This window comes from Colossoma macropomum, unplaced genomic scaffold (genome assembly GCF_904425465.1).
Source record: "Colossoma macropomum unplaced genomic scaffold, Colossoma_macropomum, whole genome shotgun sequence".
Lineage (NCBI taxonomy): Eukaryota > Metazoa > Chordata > Actinopteri > Characiformes > Serrasalmidae > Colossoma > Colossoma macropomum.
Genome location: NW_023494805.1, coordinates 21,119,030 through 21,140,879, shown reverse-complemented (window position 1 = coordinate 21,140,879; position 21,850 = coordinate 21,119,030). Strand labels below are relative to the sequence as shown.

At 40.2% G+C, this 21,850-nt stretch overlaps 1 protein-coding gene across 1 annotated transcript in view; it reads right to left on the bottom strand.

The window, feature by feature from the left end:
• astn1 (astrotactin 1) overlaps nt 1-21,850 on the bottom strand; it is a 223,201-nt gene that overhangs the window by 15,139 nt on the left and 186,212 nt on the right. The window contains 3 exon segments of the mRNA XM_036596278.1: nt 7,937-8,088; nt 8,420-8,553; nt 9,949-10,217. Of these exon segments, the coding sequence (XP_036452171.1) occupies nt 7,937-8,088; nt 8,420-8,553; nt 9,949-10,217 (555 nt within the window).

The window sequence follows — 21,850 nt, the reverse complement described above, 5'->3', positions numbered from 1 at the left end:
ACGGATGGATGTTTTAGTATAACAGAGAGCTGTGCCAATTTTGGCTATGCACCTGCCCTTGCTCTAACACCTGACCCAAGTAGCAGACACTGAGTGAGATCATCCATTCGGCGAAGAGCCCAGCAGAGACATTCCTCAGCAGTGGAGCTATGAGTTCCACCGTTTCAGGCAACCCCCTACCTCTCCCACCCATCCACATTAAACTCCCTTTTCCAGAAGCCTTGTTCTTGCCTGCCACCTCCCGCATGGGTCGTGCCGTTTTATGAGGGAAACAAGGCACCCGTGGATGTGGGTAATCTGTTTACGGCCTGGGTGTCATGTCCCAGTGACCTCTGGGTAATCCCATATGTTACTGGGTGATCAAAGGCCTGATGTGGGGCTGGCAGGGAGAGCTGTTTGTTTTCACAGCATGTCTGGCCTGGCTGGGAGACTTAAAGCAGACTTCCCATTCACACGGCCCCACATCTGCACGGAGAGGGAGCGCTATGATGTCACGTTGTGTGCCTGAATCCTATTAAATGCTAGATTAGCACACAAACAATAGCCATCAAAGACGTCCAAGCCTACACTCCTCAAATGTGATATTAATTCCATCTTTGTCAATTTTGGCAACAAGGTCTAAGCAGCATGACCGCTTCCACTCCAGGGTTGTGTTGAGACTCCAAAGCCCAGTCTGAGTCTTTTTTACATTGCCATGTGGTCCTATTAGCCCAAGCCTGTCAAGAAAATCCCATATAAACACAAACAACATTATTTAATGATACAGAACTGTGCTGCTTTTCACAACTTCAACAGACTGAAGGACAGCCTTGTACAAGAGGAATGAACCTCTGGAGAATACCGCATATGGATCTCACAGACGTGCAGAAACAGGGTAAGCTTTAATAATCAGTTTTCCGACATCTTGTGGACTCGTGTGTTTACAAGCTTACAGTAAATACTGTAAAGAAGTTGTTCAGAGCTGTTGGGTCTTGTACTCCTGTATTGGGCCTTATACTCAATATGTAAGGCATAACAGAGGAATTACAAAGAACAGAATAACACTACAAATGATGCCTACAAATAAATAATAAATACATACAAACCACTGGCATCAAGCATAGCAGAGTTAGTACAATAGCACCTTCATTCATCACGTTTCACAACCCCACATTTGGGAATGATATACTGTGATGTTCTTTTCTTTTTTAAAAGATTTGACACATCTGAAGTCCAACTTGGATGGGGCGAACCCTACTACGGAGAGGTAGGTAAAAGAAACATGCCTCTAAAGTCAACAAGACAGATAGACAAAAGGCAAAGGAAGCATCCAGGCCAGATAAGAAAGCCAAAAGACCTTACGGTTCAAAGAGACCACAGGCTAAGCCTGCTCACTGTATTCAGGAAAAGTGTTACTGTGCATGCAAGAGCTGGGCCTTCCACAAAGGTGCAGCAGTCTCCTGTTGCTAAAAGATGAATACTGAAGTCTCATGTGCTTCAGCCGTTTATAATATGAACGAGACGTCAATAAATTCAGTCAAAACAAAGCCCAATCGGTATATCAATAAGTCACATGTTAAGGAAATAAAAAGGATGTGGAGATAAACCTTTACCACAAAGATAACATGGAGATGAACACTTACAGATCAATATCCAATTATCGCAGCTGTTTCGGTGGCTATGTCCATGTAGCTTGGCATCCTGCAAATCTAATCGCCTGTAGAAACTTCAGAATGTCTGCACACTGAGTTCATGGCGCAGTCAGAAAAAGGGCGTTGGCAGCGAGAAGAAAATCCTTGGACTTAACGTCTCTGCCGCTTATCTGAAGGTTATTTAACACATGAACATTTCAGCGTGGCTGTGATGGCCTGAGCTGGTGCCCTAAATCAGTATTACATCTTCTACCTTTCCTCTTCCAGCCACTCAAAGGTGGTCTCTACTTTTACTCTTCTATTTTTTACACCTCCCATGGGAAGCCGGGAACAGGACTCATACATATACAAAAGATAGACATAAAGTGATGTCTAAGTCCGCAATTATCACTGATATTGTTAACCATTACTGACACTGCTGCACAAACATTTATAATGGCTTGAAAGACTCTAGGACATGACTGCATTTGCAGAAACCTGATACTGATGAACAACAATAATTTATTGAATTGTACCCAGAACATTAAAATTAGCAAGAAAGTGTAAAATATCATCTTGCATGGGAATAAAATGTGAGGAAAAGATTTTACTCACACATTCATTCAGGACTGGTTACGCATCATCATTACGTCAGATCATTCTCAGGAAACAGCCTCAAAACATGTCCATAAATATTTGAGTGTCATAAGCAACATGCAGACAAACTATATTTACATTATTTAGCGGGTCAAAAAGTTTAGATTTCTATTCTAAAGTTTTTGGTATCTTTATTCTCATTACCGACATTTAGATTTTTTTAAACTTTTTTGTTAGAAAAAACAAGTTTATATGACTTTTAAATGTTGAATCTGTTCACTTTAATGATTTCTTTGTAAGCTTTTAGTAGGTGAACCAAAACAACACACGTAAAAACATGTAAAAAGAAGATCCTCAATGATTGTTAACCTGTGGAGGTAGGTAAATATAATGACGATATAAAATAAAAAATGTAAAAATGTTTTAATAATTAGCTTTAAAATATTTAGTCTGACAACAGTATACCAATTCTGAAATATTACATGCCCCTCCCACCAAAACATTACTGTGTTACAGTAATGTGATGGTAATTTGGTAACTTCAATTGGAAAATGTTACTAAAATCAATTTCATATAAACGAAATCATACAAGTTTATGTTTAATTATTTAACCAGGCATTATGTTCATGAAAAGAACCCAGTTTTAGGACTGATGAAGAAGAGCATAGGTAGCAGGAGCAGTTCTGATGGGCTGCCCATCTAGACTCTAGAGGTATTGAAGATCCATGTGGAATGCAGGTGTGTGTGTGGATGTGGTAAGATTCTGGCAGAGTCAAAAGAACACGTCCATGGAGCCTCAGCAGGCAGATGACATAACGTAGTTGAGCTGTCAGCCTCTCAGACTAGCCATCGATCACTCGGGTGAGGAATAGATTCGGGCTCTAGTTGTGTTGAGGCCTCTTGGAGCCTACTCTAAGGAGCGCAAATAGCAGTGATCCAAAAGTTTAGGACTAGGGTGTCTTAATCTATTGTTTTTTGTCTCTTTATTTATTATCATTTATATAAAAAGCTGTGTTGGAGAAAAAAGCTCTGTTCCAGTCTGGTTTCACCCCTGTCCCTTCTGCACATCGCAAGTTTGGTAGAAACAAAGCACGGAGTGAAGTTTATTCCTTAGTTTATCTCTGGTTGAGTGAATGAATAAAGTGAGGTTTTATCATTGTATCGTATCAAACCATATCATATTTTCACACTTGCATTGTGATACATATTGTATTGTGATACATATTGTATCATGAAGCTGCTGACACTATTTGGCCCTACTAGTGTATTTTGTGCATGTTTCGGATGACGTCACTCATAGCAAGTGGCAAAAAATTAAAGTACATCAGTCATGCAGTCACATTTCACATCTGTCCAAGTGTTGGCCCTGAAGTAGAGAGATGATGAGTTTGAAAAATGGGTAAAAATTCAAGACAAAATCAAAACAAAACAAAAATAATAATGAGAGACAGCTAGCTTAACCACAGCTAACCGCACTGCCATTACAGATTTCATTTTCCACTTTAACCTGTTAACTGTCACCTAATTTTTGCCTGAAACAGCAAACCCAAAGTAAAAGAAGCACTGTTCCCACACACTTTGGGTTACAGTCATGACCTTGGGCTCATTTAAAAGAAAACGCTCTGAATTACTGACACAGAGAAACAGAAGCTAGAATGGAGTTTATTTTCACCTGACTCATAGGTCTCTAAAGTGATCTCTGACTCTTACTGTGTTATCAAGATCACAAGTTTTGGATTATGATGTCTCTTTGCAAAGTTGCAATGTTGCAAATGAGATCCTGAGATTTCAAGCTTTCTAACAGTATACTGAATCACCGTACTGTTGGACGATTTGATAAATAAAAATTATGTACTAACAATCGGAAGTGCTTTGTCGCAAGTGTACTGGTACCAGTACAGTGATCTAGATAAAGTTAAAACAGAAATTTTAGATTATTTGTTCAATCCTGAAAACATGTCTCACTGCTGCAAGTGGATGATGTCTGAATGTTTGCTTAAGGCACCTCAGTGACAGTGGTGTAAACAGAAAAAGGGATGATGAGAACGGGATCAGGCTTAATACAGCCAAAACTCGATGCATTAAAATAGACCTGGATTGTTTCCCATACTGATCCTTAATCAAGACATCCATACCCTGGACATTTTAACCTCAGCATGGGACTCTATGGCCTGTGTCTGCCCAGCAGGGCTACTGTGGTCTCTGGCTGGACTGGATCTGACATCAGTTTAGCTCATTTCACTACTTCTAGGTTGTGGGCATTCATGGGCTGAAGCTTCCTGCCAAGACATGCTCAGCCAGCCATGGCAGGGCCCTGCTGAGATCGACTACCACTGTGTCCCTACGCTCTCTTAGGCTCTGATAAATTAATGTCAGAATTGAGATACGTCCACTCAGCATTATACGAGAAGTGGTATTTTTTTTCCTCTACAGTTGCGGAGTATATTTCACTTTTACACAACTGTCGTAAATACAAATAGCCTTTTGAGATCCCCTCATGGACAGCTGTATATGTGCATTTGCCAACGAGTTGTAGGATATAGAATCCAACTCCACCTCACGTGCACATGCGTCACATATGGACACTACAGATTACATTCATAATTTCTGTTGTTTCTATTTGTAAATAACAAAAATCGCAAGTGTAATCTGTGGAGTCCATATGTCCACGTGACGTGCATGCACACGAATGGGAATTGGATTCTGCTGGGCAGTCGGAATTCGGCACCACACTGCCAAAGACAACATCAGAAGAAAAAGAACCATGTTGACTTACAAGTTAGAGTAAAAGTGCAGGATATTACAGGAGGTTGCCAATTTTTAAAGGCTTATTTGGCATGAGATTGACAAAGTTTCGACCAAACTTTTTGGAGTAACATGAACTTATTTCTTTGCATGCTAGTCTAAAACAAGACAGGTTAAATGAGCTTTGGAAAACTACATAACTCTGTGAGACAAGGATGACACGGGTAAGGTTACATCCTGTCGCACTCGTTAATAAAAAACACTGGCAGGGATGTGCACTCTACAGTTAGATTTTCATTGTTTTCCCCGTTAGCTGTGAGACTGTCTTGCATCCTGTCATCTCTTTCAGCTCTCGCTAATGAGCAAAAGCCAGCCTGAGAGTTAGTCTTGTCCGGTCTCTTGCTCAGCCTTTCTCTCTTTTTCTCTTCCTTGCTACCTCCAACAACGTCTTCTTCATTCTCTTCGCAGCCTCTGCCATAATGCCCATGCTGTGAATACCAAGCTACTTCTTATAGCTAGCTGAAGATCCACATTTGTTGGTGTGTGACGTTGTACCGTAAAATGTTATGTGGTCCTCACAAGAGGTCTTGTGTCCACTCCCCCAAAGTTACATAGTAAAGCAAAATGGCCATTATGTACAACTTATTCATTTTTCAGCATCAGAAAAAAAGAAGAAAATATATTTAATAGAAATTGACACAGAAGCCTCAAAAACTAAATATGTTATCAGTTTTTTTCCAGTATTTAATGTAATCAAACTTTACCTTTATTTCAGCTTTCATTTTTTTCAGGATACTTAACTTCGGTTTTACAAAGAAATCTGCAGGGATATTTTTCTGTCCTTCTTCTAATTACCTCCAAAGTTTGCTGTAAAAGTTGAATTTTTTTCACAATCCAAGTAATCCCAAATGCAAATTTAGACTCATCAGTCCATAAAACATTACTCCACTTCCAGATCTCCAGTTTTGCTGCTCTAGGGCAAAATTCCTTTACTCACTAACGGCTTCATATGATAGCCACACATTGTACACATCAGACTCATTGCGCTGAGTTGTCTTCTCACAGTGGAATGATGGACAGAAACACCTGTGGATTTTTTCAAGTCTGAAGAAAGAGTGGAGCTTAATTTTCTCTTATTTCTGAAAGAAGAAATCTTTGAGAAAGCTTTCATGGTCTACCAGGTCTTGCACAGTTGTTACTATTACCATTTTCTCTGTCTTCAAATTTTTTTGTAGTTTTGGAAATGCAGGTTTTTTCACATATTTTCCTTCGACTTTTCCTTTCCTTATGCAACTGGATTATCTTATATCTAATCTCCTCCTTTAGCAATTTTAGATGCACATGAGAAAGAAAACCAAGGCAGTTGACGTGTATTTTAGAGATGCAATCAGATATTAGGTTAACTGTTTGAGGTGCCTGTAGTGTTGTAGTACTTAAGTCCGGTCTTGGCCTCGAGACCATAAACTAGAGGTCTCTGTCTTGTCTCGGTCTCAACTTCATTTGGACTCGGAAATTGTTGTCAAGACCAGCTGAATGTGATGCCCCCATCTGAGGTAACTGGAAACTGAATTATTATTGTATATCAACAAAACCAGAACAAACAGAATAAAACAGCTCTTTATCTGCATAAGTGTTTTCTAACTTTTGCAACTCGAGGCTCACCAAACAGCCACAAAAGCTTCCACGTATTTTACCGATCAGATTGTCTTTTTCTGACTAACCTAATGAGCAGGCTGATTCAGAAAAATTAAGTGAAACACGACAGTTGTGCACGTATTTGCAACTTAGCATATTATGTAATGCTTTGCTACCCTAAAAGACGAGTGCCTGTATGTGAGTTTGTTGCCAAGGACACATTCTTGAGGACGTGGCTGACAAGGCAGAGATAGCGTGACTGTATCACTAACTAGGCTAACTGCTGTATCTGATGGTAGCGAGGTCCAGAAACAATGAAAATGTATTTCTCGTCTACTGAGGAGTAAACACCTCATATAGAAGACAAAGAGTCCTCATCAGCATCCAACATGACACTTGTTAGTTGTATTAGCTCTCTAGCTTACCTGAATAGGCAGCCTCTATTACTCATTCAACATAAAAATCTACCAATGTCCCTTGGCAGTTTTCGATAACAAAATATGTTCTTCTTGGTCAACACTAATGTTGTACAAAGGTAAGCCTACAGCCCCACACTATTTTAGACCAAAGTCTGTTTTTTTTTCCACATTTTTCCCTTCCATGCAGTAAACCAGACATTTGTTCATGTTCATGAAGTCTTAAGGACACTCAAATGTCAAAGTTAGTTAGAAAGCACATCTCTAGTGTGTTTGAGCAGTTGCTTGTGTGAATGTTAGTGTCTTTTTAGAGCATGTCAGGCTCCAGCCCTCGCGGGCCAAAACACTGAGCATAAGATGAGAGTAAACGCTAATCTCTGCAGCACTTTGGCCCAGAAAGTCCCCAGTTTGATATGCCTGCTTTAAAGGGAAACAATGTCAGTGACACCTTTGAGAACATGTTTTGTTGGAAAGACACAACTATAACTCATTTGTTAAGATGGAAAGGATAAAAAGTTAAAGTGGTAGTAGGGTCGACAAATTACATACACATTTGATGGTGTACTAATAAAAGGCTGGTCTGTGACTTCAGCACAGTACTGTAAATGCTTAATGCTCAAAACAAATGTAAAATTAAAAAAAAAAAAAAGCACAAAAATGCTTAACATATTCTGAAGATACCACCATGGACATGTTTGCAAAAAACATTACAAATCATACCTAGACTCTAACCGTAGACTTTAGATGTTATAATTAAGAGTCTTTCACTGATGTTGAGCACAATCTAGTGGTCACAGCAAATAAATACAAGGGAACATACTCTGCATTATCATCAGAGCAGTGGACATATACTACGAGCACAGTATCTCAAAGATTTTGTTCATTAAAGCATTGAAAAAAGAAGGAGAAGAATTTACACAACACATAATTTACCTGTTTCAACTTTGGTGTGATCAGTTCTCTCTGTTACTTTCTCCTGACTGATGAGATAGTCAACAATGCGAACTCCAATAGGTGGTTCTGCGTGACTCCATTCCACAATTACCAACGAGCTGCTGGGCTCATATAAGTGAGACAGTTTGAGCCTGAGCAGAGAAGAAGTAAGTATAGATTTTCCACGCTCTGATCAAGGTGGTGGTTTAAAAAAAATATATAAACACACACTTCTAATATAATCACATATTTAAATATAATCAGAACTGTAACAGAACACATAAATCTAATACACACTGAATACTGCAGTTCTGAAGGTAAACATCCTGGTGGTTTTTCTGCTTGCTCCCCACAATCTAGCAGAAGATCTTTTATGGACAATCAAATTATACAGGCCTCAAGTTCTTTATTAACTGTATATCTGATACGTTATATACACACATCAAGCCTCTTTATTACATTAGAATGGTTTGTGCGACTTACATGGGCTGGGGCAGCGGGGCACAAGTTGGCAGTCCATCAGCGCCAAAGGCACTGGAGTCACAGCGACACCAGTCATCAATGACATCGCCCTTCCCTGAGCACCACAGCATGCTCATCATGGCCTCCTGCAGAGCCTGCCAAAGCCATAAACAGTGCATGATGGTGGTGAGAAACCCTGAGGCTGCTTTTTCTATTACATTAACAGTGAAATTAGGCCTGGGGCGATGTAATCAGATATTGTCAATGATTGATAAGTAACTCAATGACAATGCTTAAAAGGCATGTTGGGAAACTGATATAACTAGAGAGAACTAATTTACCATTAAACAGATTGGTCAAAGTGTTTGGAAATTAGGCCTCATGTTTATTTAAGAAGTATGCGGGTGCGTTTAATGCTAGCTTTATGTATCCCATGGCTCTTCCCCTGAGTGTTTCCTCTGCATTCACACACATATCATATATATCATATATATATATTCTGAAAATAATCTGGTCTTGCTCTCATCACAGTCCTCAGCCTTTCCTGGTCTTGGTCTTGCCTTGACTACTAAAAGTGTTGGTCTTGACTTGGACTCTGATCTAGTGATCTTGACAACACTAATAAATATAAACATTTATCACACTGCTCAAACCCTTTACCCAAACTTCTCTTAAGCACTTCAGTGGTGATAGCAAATAAATATGGGGATGCATAATATTGAGAGCATGAATATTACCGTGATCAGATTTATAAAATAATGTTGCAATCCAAATCAACAGCAGTTCTAGCAGTGGCCTAGCAGTAAATATTGCAAACTTATGTGCCACCCAGTTAGAAGGAGACAAAAATGTAGGTGCTGTGATTAGCATGAGCATTAGTTACATAATTAACATAGGTAATCGTAGTCATAAAGATAGTTCCTTTAAGATAATACTGTTTTTTGCTGTGTATTACAATATTCATGGCTAGCACACCTTCATGATTGTAAGACCAGAAAAAAGTTTATGACTTGAATTTTCCAATATGTTTTATTTTATGTTTGTACAGCTGTAAGTAACATCAATATCCAAGTAAGTAACATCAGTATCCAATGTTGTTAAGAATACAGTCACTCCACTGCTCTACAGCCCATTGCTATATACTCCTCTTGGTCAAGCACTTGCACTGGGCAGAGCGGTTTTAAGCACATGTGCAGCTGCTCCAGAGCATCCCATTGTATTGCCAATGCTTTTATATGGAGATTATACAAGCTGTGTGTGTGCAGTTGATTGAACAACAGTTTCATAATAAGATTTAGACCAATTTTAGAAAGCCTGTAAACAACCAGCATAACTGCACAAGCTGCATAGCAACAAGTGTGGTTAATTGGATGTCTGCCCATTATCCTATAGTATTCATTTAGTTTTTTACTTTGTTAGAGTTTTTCCTCCAGTTCCTTAAATAATTTATTTTTGCAAATCTCAGGAAAACTGAATATTGTACATAATTAATTGCACAATGTAATTGCAATTTTTGTCATATTGTCTATCGTTAATTCTCACATACAGACCTGGTAGGTTTCGTTGTTGTTGACAAGCTCATAAACGGGTGCAGCTTTGGTGACCTGGAGCAGCACAGGCTCTGCAGGCCGCGGGGGCCCAGGGCTCATGTGGCAGAGGTGGCAGGAGACTGGGCACTGGCCCTGGCTGCTGCAGTCCATGCGCACCCCCGCCGCCATGCGCTTGGCCCCCGAGTCCAGCAGGCTGGCGATGTAAGCTGGGTAGGTGAGGGTCCGCTGCTCCTTGTCCCGCTCCTCTGACTCATCCGATGGAGAATTGCCTGCAACAGAGAGAGATGATTTAGGACTGAACGACTAAGGACATTTTGCATCATTAACGCTGATGGTGTGCTACACAGCTTGAGGCACATGGCATGCCAGGATTTCTGAGGTGTCATCATTTGTGCGTTTTGAATTGCTCTTATCAAATGAGACCATTTTTAAACATCAGACTTGCCTGAATACTGCAAAAGTGTATGCAAATGGTCGATCTTGAAACTAGCTTCTGTTGAAGGTCAAGGGAAGCCAGCTATGGCCAGAGGACATGTATTTCACTGGAGCTCGCAAATGACTACTGAATATGTAGTCTGCGTCTCTATAGGCTGTTGTATAAATTTAAAACATTCAAAATTGTAAGAAACACGATTTATGTAAAACACAATAAACAGTCTCTGATCTTTTTTCACCTCTGATCTATCTTTCCACCCCCTAGAGTTTGGAAGACAAGTTGGCTTTCATTGCTGAGCCCATCAACTACGTAAGCAATTTAAGAGCTTAACAGCCAATTAGGGAATAGCATGTTGGTGTGCAAGCCTTAATAGTGATAAAAAAAAGATGCAGAGTTAAAGGTCTGAGTGATGAGAGTACACCGCAACCTACTGTTCCCTCAACCTGTCAAAGAGTTTAGCTCTCCTTGTCTCTGGAAATGGGGGAGAAATAAAAAAGCAAAAGTGCCAGACTCCAGTTCCCCAAGCATTGTGCTCTATAAATGAGCAGAGCCAACCAAAGCCATGCCTGGCAGGCCATCCATCCTTCTGCATGCACTCAGAGAGAGAGAGAGAGAGAATACCATGTCCTCCAGCCTCCTGTCTGAAATCCCTCCTCTGACAAGCTTTTTTAATTAAACTTGCTTAATTTGGGTAAAATTGGAGTGGGAGCACTTTTGTTATTCATTGCCTATGCACGGCTCAACCCAAAGGGACCAGACTTGGGACTGCAATCCACATCCAGACTTCACTAGTTAGGTTTCAGTCAAGTTACGCATGTTTTCAAAATGATAAAATAAAAATCATTTAAATAAAGAAATATTGCTGCCAACAGCGTGTTTATCAAATTGACTTGAAAATTATTACTGATAACTACCATTTCCATTGCTTACATTACCAAATATTTCAAAGGGTTCAAACATTTTTTGCATAAAATCCTTAAGACAGAAACTTGCATGGTGTGACACTGTGTCAGTGCACAAGAGCCTGCAGTAGTGACTAGGGGGTTGGGTGTATGAGACTAGCATCTGATCTGAAGGCAGTGAATGTTGTATTGGGCCTCTGTTACCTCTGGAGTTTTCTGTGGGTTTGTGCGAGACATGTGCGTCTTTATGGAGGGCAACACGTGTTTGATTAATCATGGAGCGGTACGGCAAATGAGGAGCTCCGCCATAAGCCAAACTGTCTGCTCCGTTTTACCACTTAATTGCAAGACGCTGAGAAGAGAGACTGAAGCTTTAAGAGGAAAAAAAAAAAACAAAATGCAAAATAAGAAAGGATTTGGCTGGGACAGCAATCAGAAGGTCGTAGTCATTAGGAAAGGCCAAATGTTCAACATGTTTCATTAAATTAGATGTCAGATGTAGATTAAGTACGTATTACTGATATTAGCCGAGCTTGTGCTTCAATTAGACACAGAAATGGAAAAGTGGGGTGAGTAAGACCAAGAATGAGAGACAGAGAGAGAGAGAGAGAGAGAGAGAGAGAGAGAGAGAGAGAGAGAGAGAACAGCATGAGAGACAGAGCAACAGTGAGGAAGTGCCACAAACACCCTAGAGCGTGCCAATTTGCTTTGACACATTTTCTCTGCAGCTCTGAATTCTGACAGCAATAAAACAGGCAGAATCCACTGAAGGTTAGATTAAACTAGGGAAGCTGAGGAAAACAGCCCTTTAGATTAGCCTCTTATTTGCATGAGGAAGCAGGGCAAAATCTGCAGTTTTAACACACATCTCAGTGACAAGAAAACTTTTAATATTTCCAATTGTTTTTGAGGGATTTGCATATGCCACTGCTTGCCAATTATCAGATGTTACAGAGGTGACGATCTCAAAATCCTCTGCATTTGCCAAGCAGCTTACAGGCAGCTCAGTGAATAAAGCGTCAGTTTACTCAGTAGACTCCAGATGGCGCTGCAAGTCTGCAAGAGACTTGAGAGCTCAGCCTCTGTAAAATGAAGCAGAAGGCATAGATCACCAAACAAAATCGTATTACTCTGGCTGCACAGATTGGAAAAATACAGTCTCCAGAGTCTGATTCGGTAAGAGGATAATGAACACGGGTTTCCCCATCAAGTATTTGCCAAGTAGGCGAGATAGAGTATGATGCAGTGGATTCAGGATAACGAACTTCACTGTATTAATGGAAAAAAAAAAACACTGAGCATTCAGAAAGAAGTTTACAAAGGATTTCAATTGATAAAAATCTGAAAATGTACAATGCTTGAGTCACTGCAGCACTGCAAAATGAGTTATGGCTGCATTGTGGTGGCTACATGTGAGCACTTCCCAAATCTCTGTGAAAGGCAAACTGCAGCGGACAGATGTTACTGCTTGTTGTAATTCACTGTGGCACGATGAGCTACACCTCTACAGTTTAACCTCAGACACAACCAAAGCTCTTTTACACCAGGTCTATTCTTGGAGCTGTTCAGCATGCATGACTGTGTATATGTAAAATGCATGTGCCTCCTGTTTCTCTGCTTCTGTCTGTTAGTGCTGCAAAGGCATTATTGTGTGCTCTCTCATTGCAGAGGATGTAGTTAGAATACCTGAAGCTGTGAAAAAAGAAATGCAAGGTTCTCTCTAGAACCCCTTTTCCATGTAAAAATGTTGAAAGTTGATGCTCACTGAGGTTCAGTGTAGTTCAGTACCAGTGTTCACTACAGCAGGTATCTGCTGAGTATTTTAGCCAATAACATACAGAATATATCCAACTAAAATATTAACTGAAAGGTAAATTCAGCTAGCAACAAGGATGAAGGTGAAGTGAAAGAGGTATAATGAGACTGCAGGGTGCAATAATGCAGGTTTCAGGCAGTTCTGCACAAATTCACTCAACTTCTGTCTAACCTAAAATGCTGTGTGTATGATATACATATCGTTAATTATTCTTGTTATATAGAGATTGTGAAATGGTGGTCCACAGCAACATGTAGCCAGCCCAAATTAGAGTTTCTCTTTCCAGTCCTTTCTCTCCTTTTCTCTTGCTCTGACTAGCCGCTCAGTCTTACTGTGTTTGATTTATTCCTCCACTTTAAGCACATGCCTGGCTCCTGCTCCTAACTGACAGGCCTCTCCGTCTCTTAATAAAAGCAGTGGCGGTGGTGCCTGGCTAACACAGGTGAGACGAGCTGTGTTTATTTAGTTGGGATTGGGCCTGACCACAGTGGCGCGTTGTTTGGGAGGGACAAAGGGTAAGCTAATTCTTGTCTCTGAGCAATGTTGCCACTATTGCCCCTTGTTTTCCACTGCATTCACCTCTACTACGCTCAAAATCCGCCAGTATGTCTTTTTTAGGGGTTTATTATAGGAAATACAGATATATTAATATACATTTGACATCGGACAGCCACATTCAATATCAGTGTTGGTGTAAGAGATGGCACTGATGATAAAGCCTTTGAGGCCGACAAAGGTATGTTTCATTAGCCTAAAGTCAGGAACACAAGTGAGCAAAAGTTTGGGATTACGTTTTGCGTCCTAAAATGTATCACCTGTTGAGTATGTGCAACAGGACCGTGCACTTGGAATACACTGACAAAGAACTGTCATTTGTGCACTTGTGTGGGGTACGTTTCTGGCCTATTTTTTTTTTTAGTAATTAACAAGTGTTCAACATTATGCTTTTACTGTTGGCTTATTATTTTGTGATGGATGAAGAAATCTAAGTCTTTATTCAGGTTTTCTGTGGATGTGCTCAGCAGCACTTAAGTAACCTGAGTGAACTGCTTGGCTTACAGATAAACTGGCACATGTGGATGTTACATTCAGACAAACTACAGAAGCGCCACATTACTAGAACTATCCAAGTATAATATGAAGGTTTACCAATGTCTTGTCTAAGTCAAGTACTGTCCAGCCAGTACAGTAGCCTTGAGTTACTACTAAATGTTAAATGTCCTGGACTGTAGGTTTTAGTATATTGGTCAGAATTTTAGCAAAACCATAGTAGAGATGTGAATTTTTCCAGCAGCAGGCCTGTGTACAGATTCCCATGCTACCCTGAAGCACGTAGATTCATTTTTCAATAGAGTCAGAAATGTAATGGTGCATAAAGGTCAAGACAAACCATGAAGGTTTCCTCCATTAGATCAGTCTCAGTGAATCTGTGCTCTCCGTCTCACCGGTATTACTCATTTACTCCATGCCTCTCATCTCTCTGCTATAAACATGGATCTTGTGGGTCCTGTGGGCCTCAGGAGCCCCCTAGCAGCAATGTTGTAATCAAACTGCTGCACCTGTGCATTTTTTGCTGTTTCTACTGAGTGCATTTCTCTGTATCTTTTCTGTCTGTGTCTATTTGTCTCCCAATGTTTTGTTTAATTTAATCATTATTTATTTATTTATTGATAAACAGTACTGCTCAAAGGTTTTAGGCACTTGACAAAATTATACACTGATGTGGCAAAAGTCATGGGATGGAAGCATGTAAATTGTCTATGACGTGGCGTTACCTCAGGGGACGGCTTAGGAACGCCCACATCTGTATAAATTGTGAGGTGTTATGTTTTGAGTGAGGCTGAACACTGGCCAGCATGCTCATGGCAAGGTGACATGAATTATCGGAGTTCGAACGAGGTATGATAGTGGGTGCCAGATGGATGGGACATTCCATTTCTGAAGTTTAACAGACATTTAACATTTCCTTGATCCACAGAGTCACTTGTGTATCAGGATTACATCATAGAAGGCATTATCACCCACAGCAGACAGCGCAGTTGCCGCCCACGGGTGCCTAATGATTGTGACCGGTGGCGTCTGGCTAGAATTGTCCGTGAGAACAGACAACCCCCTCTGGCAGAAATCGCTTCCATATTCAATGCAGGAGACCCCACAGGCATATCCCACAGGTCAGTGCAGCGTTCTTTAGCTTCCATGGGATATGGGAACAGAACACCCACCAAAGTGTCTCCGCTAACTCCATGACACCTGACACAGTGCCTCACCTGGTCTCATGAGGATGCTAACTGGACCCTAGAGGACTGGCAACATGTGGCATGAGTCTGATGTCTGATGAGTCACGGTACCAATTGTTTCAGTCTGATGGTAGGGTTTGTGTGTGGCGCAGACCCCATGAAGCCATGGACCCCAGTTGGCACTGTCCAGGCTGGTGGGGGTCCATACTGCTGTGGGGTGTGTTCTCATGGCATGGGTTGGGTCCACTGGTCTGCCTAAACATGTCATTGACCAGTGACCGCTAGGTTTCACTGCTTGGTGAGCATTTGCAGCCCTTCATGGACTACATGTACCCCCTACAATGATGGGATATTCCAGCAAGACAATGCACTGTGCCATCAGGCCAAGTTGTCCAGAATTGGTTCGAGGAGCATTCTGGAGAGTTTCGAGAAATGGCCTGCACGCTTGCCTGACATGAGCCCAATTCAGCATTTATGGGATGTGGTGGAGAGGTCCATTTGCACCTGAGATCCTGCACCTACAAATACCACAGAGCTGTTGGTGGCTATCCAGATAGCATGGCTCAGCGTCCATCCAGACATTATTCGTCCACTTGTGGAATCTATGCCTGTCGAGTTGCTGCACTGTGCTGGGCTAGAGAGGTCCTACACAATACTAGTTCCTGCCCCATGACTTTTGGCACGTCAGTGTATTTAAAAAGTTATTTATTGGGCAGTAATCGGTTATTTGCTCAGAAAAAAAGACACTAATATTATAGAAAATGCAAATAACATTAATACAATTAGTAGTGATTGTCTGTATGATAATGCGTTAAACCATTTCCAAACCTCTCCTCATACCAGCCAAGTTTTATATGTAGTTATCATCCAATACTTGGCTTGGCTAATCAATACTTCATTCTGTTAAATTAAGAGTAGTGAATTTAACAAATCTACATGATGGCTGGGGGCATCCAGGAGAAATCTGGAACCAAACTTTGTTCTAAACCATCTCACAAACTAGCAACGACTTTTTTCAAAATAAGAAATTCTTAATTTTTTTTACCTATATTTATTTGCATCAGTTCTAATGCTATGCTATTTTAAAAGCAAAAACATAATTATTGCCAAAATAAACATTTTAAAATAATGTGCTTAGGCGACTAAGACTTTTGCACCACACTGTATTTATTTGTGGGCACCCTCCAGGTGCTGTTCTTACCACTTAACCGTTCAACTTCCAAAACACCTCTCAGCTTTTCTAAAGGCTGGCACATATGTGGTTTTCCAGTAAGCTAACACAAGATGTTTTTTGTACGTCACTTTAGTCTTAAATAGAGTGAAAGAAAAACACAGAAAAAAAAACGAATGTCTGAGGGCCCAATACAAAAAAACAGACTGACACTTGTACAGTTAGTTAGGTTTCATATCATATAGCATATCGCTGTTTTCGGAAGAAGACCTTGTATCTCCAAAATGATAACTTTACAGTAGAAGGAAAAAACATACTGTACTTTTAATGTAAGTCAATGGAGCCAGACTTTTTTGTAAGGCATTTTGGGTCATTTCTTTTAGTCCACTCGTCATGAAATTTACATATAATGACAAAAAATGTCAAAAATGAAGTTACAAGGTTTTCTTCCGACAACAGCGATATATGCTTACTGTTATTGTACTGCTATTATACTGTTAAGTATAAAGAACAGAGAATAACATAAACTCCTCAGATGAAGCTTAAATTCATAAGTGGCCATACACAATGACTTACTGTGAAGGAAGAAAAACTAATGTAGAATTGAATTGTGTGTAAAAATATGCACAAAAAGAATGGTCACCACAAAACACATGCACAACCACACATCCCTACCCATGCATACCATGACCTGTGTGTAGATGACCAGCTGTCTTCCTTTTAAAGACCTTTGATGATATCTATAGAGTGACCAGTTATTTACAGTGATAAAACCAGCAATGTTTAGATTTGTTTAGTTTTTTTTTCACGTTTGAAATCAGAAGCAGGATTCTCTTCCTATTTGAATGAGGTGAGGGAGATGGACAGAAATATTTGTGTGGGTAAGTGCAGAGACCGAACTTATCTGTGGTACTGTGGTCTCTTTCTCTTGACTGTTATAGGGCAAAAATATTTCCAACAAGAAAGAAAAACTTCTCAAAAAGGGACTGAGGTTTGTTGTTTATTACAAAGAGCATAGTGCAAAGTTCATAAAAACCACTTGCATAAGCCTATAGTTCTTAATGGATTCTATAGCTAACTAACATTTCCGTTTGATGACTGTGGAGCTTTAATGAAATGAACACTTGTTTACAAAACAAAGCCTGACTTACAGATTCATTAACTGGTCACTTCTCATGTCAGCTGGACCCTTGTGAATGCAAGTTTCCATAATTCATCACTCAAACTGTTTGAAACACCTTTAAAGCAACATTATGTAACAATTATACCTTATATATAAAGTAAGAAGAAGATGTTGTCAAAGAAAGTGAGGAAGAGAAAATGACATATCCCAAACTGGCTTTTACTCGTTGACGAGCGCTAAAAGAGATAAAAGAATACAAGACAGACAGCGAGGTGGTGTTCTTCCTGTTGGACTAGTATGTAATAACTTATTAGCTGGCTTACTTGTGTTGTCGCGCTTGCTTGATGTTTTGTTGTATTATCAAACTTGTCAGCTCACTAGTTTTTGATCATAAGCTTAGTCAGCCCACTTCAACAGAGGTTTAGCCGCTAGCTAGACATCTCAAGGTAACGTTAGCAAACTTGCTAGTTAACACTGTACTGGTAATGAATGCTATTGCGTCAGTTGCTGTCTAGCTGTGTTGGCTAGCTTGCCACCTAAGTTTCACTTTGTGTCAGCGGAGTCATGTTTGTGTAAAATCCTGTGATATCACTCCACCTTGTCAGTCGACATAATTCTTTCATAATTCAGCATGTCAACAAATGCACGTGTACAGCTGTCCATGAGAGGGGCTCAAAGTGCAATGTGTATTTACAACAGTGAATTACATTCCACACCTGTAGGGGGACCCCAGTATCAAAAAATGCCACTTCTTACATAATGCTGATTTAACATCACATATTGGAGATAAAGGAAAAAAACATGCACCCACAGCACAGCAGAGAGCAAAGTTACTCAAGTATGTGTGCTGTCGCTGGTGTGTGAAGACAGGCCTCCTTGGTGGCTAGCTGAAAGATTAATTATAAAAAGAGAAGTCACTGGGGTCCAGTCTTTCCTGACCTCTAAAATGAGTAATCGGGGCCAAGCACTGACTGCTCCATCAGGCCCCTGTCTGCAGCCCCCATTCTGTCACCAGCTCACACACACACACACTCTGGTCACCCTGTGTTGACATGGCAATTGGTGCTCCTAGCTCATCCTTTGCCCTTTTCAGTGCCTTTCACACAGCCTCTAAGATCATAACACATACAACCTATCATAGCTGAGATGCAATGAATCGCATTAGCAGGAGCTATACAGATATACTGGATACTGCAACCATGTTCCATTTCACCCACGTTTTCTAGTTTTTTGTATAAGATGAGGATTAGATGTAAGTCTTAGCATCATTATTAAAGCAAAAAGGGAAAAGTTTGCAAACAGAGTGTCTTTGAAATGCGGGAACAATGAATTCTGACTTTTCTCCTATCAGTCAGCGATACTTCCATACTATGGCACTAACGACCCAACTCATAAATAAACCAAGACCTTTTTTCTAATAGCATACCATACTGAAACCACAACAACAGACAAAAACCAGCACTAAAGTGTTAAGATCTCAGCAAGATACATCAACAGACAGGCATTACAAGTAATTAAGCTGATAAAAATGTATCCCTGTAATTACTAGCTGATGTGTGAGCACTTCAGTAAGTCTAGAAAAAAAGCTGTCACAAAGTAGATTAATATGTATCATTACAAGAGAGGGGTGGAGGATAAAATGAAATAGCAAACTCAAATCGAGTTCCCCACCAGACTGGAGGAACTGTACATCTATCACAAAATGTACCAATAAAAAGACACAGGGAGGGAGTTCCAGATGGTTTAGGTTCCACCTCGGTGCTTCACGGAGCAGGGAGGACAAGATAAATGGGCTGTGTTATTGCATTTTAATTGTCATTATAGTACTTAGCGCACCTTAGCTGTCATGTGCACAGCCAGAGAGAAGCTGGATTTCAGGCAGGTGAAATTTAAAACTGGCATTTGTGAAAGCAGGTCTGTTGATGCCTCTGCCAAAAATCTCACTGTGTTGTAAAGTCAGGTGAGGAGTTGAAGACTGGGAAGAGGTTTCTCAAAAGCAACTAAATGGGATTTCTACAAATAGAGCCTCTGATTTTTGGCGTAGTAGACAGGGAGCTGATTCACTAGAAGTTTGCTGGTGTTTAAATAAATTAAGGAGCTAATTTACTATGCAGACCCAGAGGTCTACTAGGCTTGAAAGGAGCAATCTATGTGGGTTTTTTTTTCATAATTCAGAGTTGAATTAGAATGCAACTTGTGCATGTTTCCATGGGAGTGACAAAATAACGGACAGAGGGCGTGAGAGTAGTGGGTGGATATTATACAATCAGATTAATGTGCAGCTGTTCAGTGATGCGCTGAGGTTGAGAGGGCCTGGTGGAGCACTTACTGCTTGTGCTTAGGTGAGGTAGGCGTAATCACGCAAACAAACACTTTACATGTGCTTTCATCGAAACTTGTCAGAAGAGAGAGAATGAATGAGTTGCAAAAGTATTTTCTACATATGGTGCCTTTTTCAAGTCCCAAATTCATGACTTGCAGGGCTGTCCCAAATACCATTGTTTGGGTTCCAGAGCTTCAGCAGTAATCACCGGCGAATATTTGAAGTTTCGGCCCAAGGTGGGCTGAAGGGTAACAGCACAGTGCATGCATGGGCTAACCAGCGCTTCACGGAGGTGGTCTAACGCGAGGTACAAAGGGCATACGTCGCAGTCCTAGTAAGGTCCAGTATGGTGAGACACTGTTTGCAGCCGCCCTGAGAATACAAATATGTCCCACTTCCATCCGCAAACAAAATATTGTGGCCTGCTCTCGTCCCCACAATTCCATCAAGTCAAACTGACATCCAATATTTGACATGCTCTATTTAAAAATACATTATTCTGTGCTAAAATAACGCAATAGTCATGGTCATGGGGCTTACTGTGAAGTAACTTCACCATTCGCCATTTTCCTAGTAAACAAAAAGCAGGAATTAAACCACAGAATGGTTATTTTTGGTATTTTGCTGGGCTTGTCAGCTGTGGCTGTTGGACTGAAGGCTCTGCCATCTCTAAGTTACAAAAATGTACATGTTGTTCACATGATCGGTTGCTTCACAACTGTTTTGAATGACTTTAATCATTTTAATTGTTTAATTGTTATCATTTTATATTGTTTATATGTATGATTTAGTGATTGAATTTATACTGATTCTACTTTATTTAGGTTATTCCTTAAATTGTCAGATTTTGCTTCATGCACGCTTCATCCTGCTCCTGTCTGCAGTGGGCTGGTTACCCACCTGCTTCTATGCACAACAATGAAAATTAGTGAATTAGAGGAATGTTGCAGGCTTTAGCTGAGATGGTATTTTTTTCCACATTTTATCATTGCAATTGAAAAGTATAAATATTGTACAAAAATGTGCTGACAAAGGCTACACTCACATTATCAGGTTGAAGTGGCACAAATCCAATTTTTTGCCCTAATGCAACTCAGATGTGATGTTTTCAGGGCTGTGTTGACACACAAATCTGATCTTTTCAAATCCGACCTGAGTCACTTTCATACTGTGTTTTTAGCTGTGATTGCTAGAGAGGCTGTTTCTCCTCGCCGTGTTAAAAATAAAGCTACATTATAGACGGTAACATTGAGTCGTGTAAGTTTCTCCCAAGAACCCTGAACGCTACAGTATTTTGCAGTTCACCTCCATTTATAGCCCACATTTAGGCAAAAAAAACAAAACAAAAAAAACAAACAAACAAAAAAAAATACAACTAGCATGGCGTATACACTACAAGACGTTTGTGCCAGTTTCAGGCACAGTTCACAAAATCTGCCTGCATGTTAAGGATGAAACTGGTGCACCAGACTAACGTGCAGTTCCTGGGCCGTGTGCAAGGAAATCGCAAAATGCATATGCATTTAAAAGAGGGTTCCATACAAAACATGGGAGGATCACACAAAAATGAGTATTGGAAGTGCAGCTAAATCCTTACCCCACTCGATTTACTAAAGTTTAACAAACTTGTGGCGGCCGGTTTCGTCCAGAATTTTTATTGTCTTTTAAAATCATGAGTAAATTTGCGCAAGAGTCTCAAAAACGGAGAGACAAGACTCTCACACATGCTGAAAGAATATTTACTAAGACAATAATATTTTGTATACTCTCACTAGTAATTTACTTTAAATTAAGTTATTTAATGCTAACATTTTGACACAATGGGTTCTTTTATTGAAGCATTTGTCCAAGAAATCTTTCATCTGTGAAACTGAACATCAGTGACTATTATTAC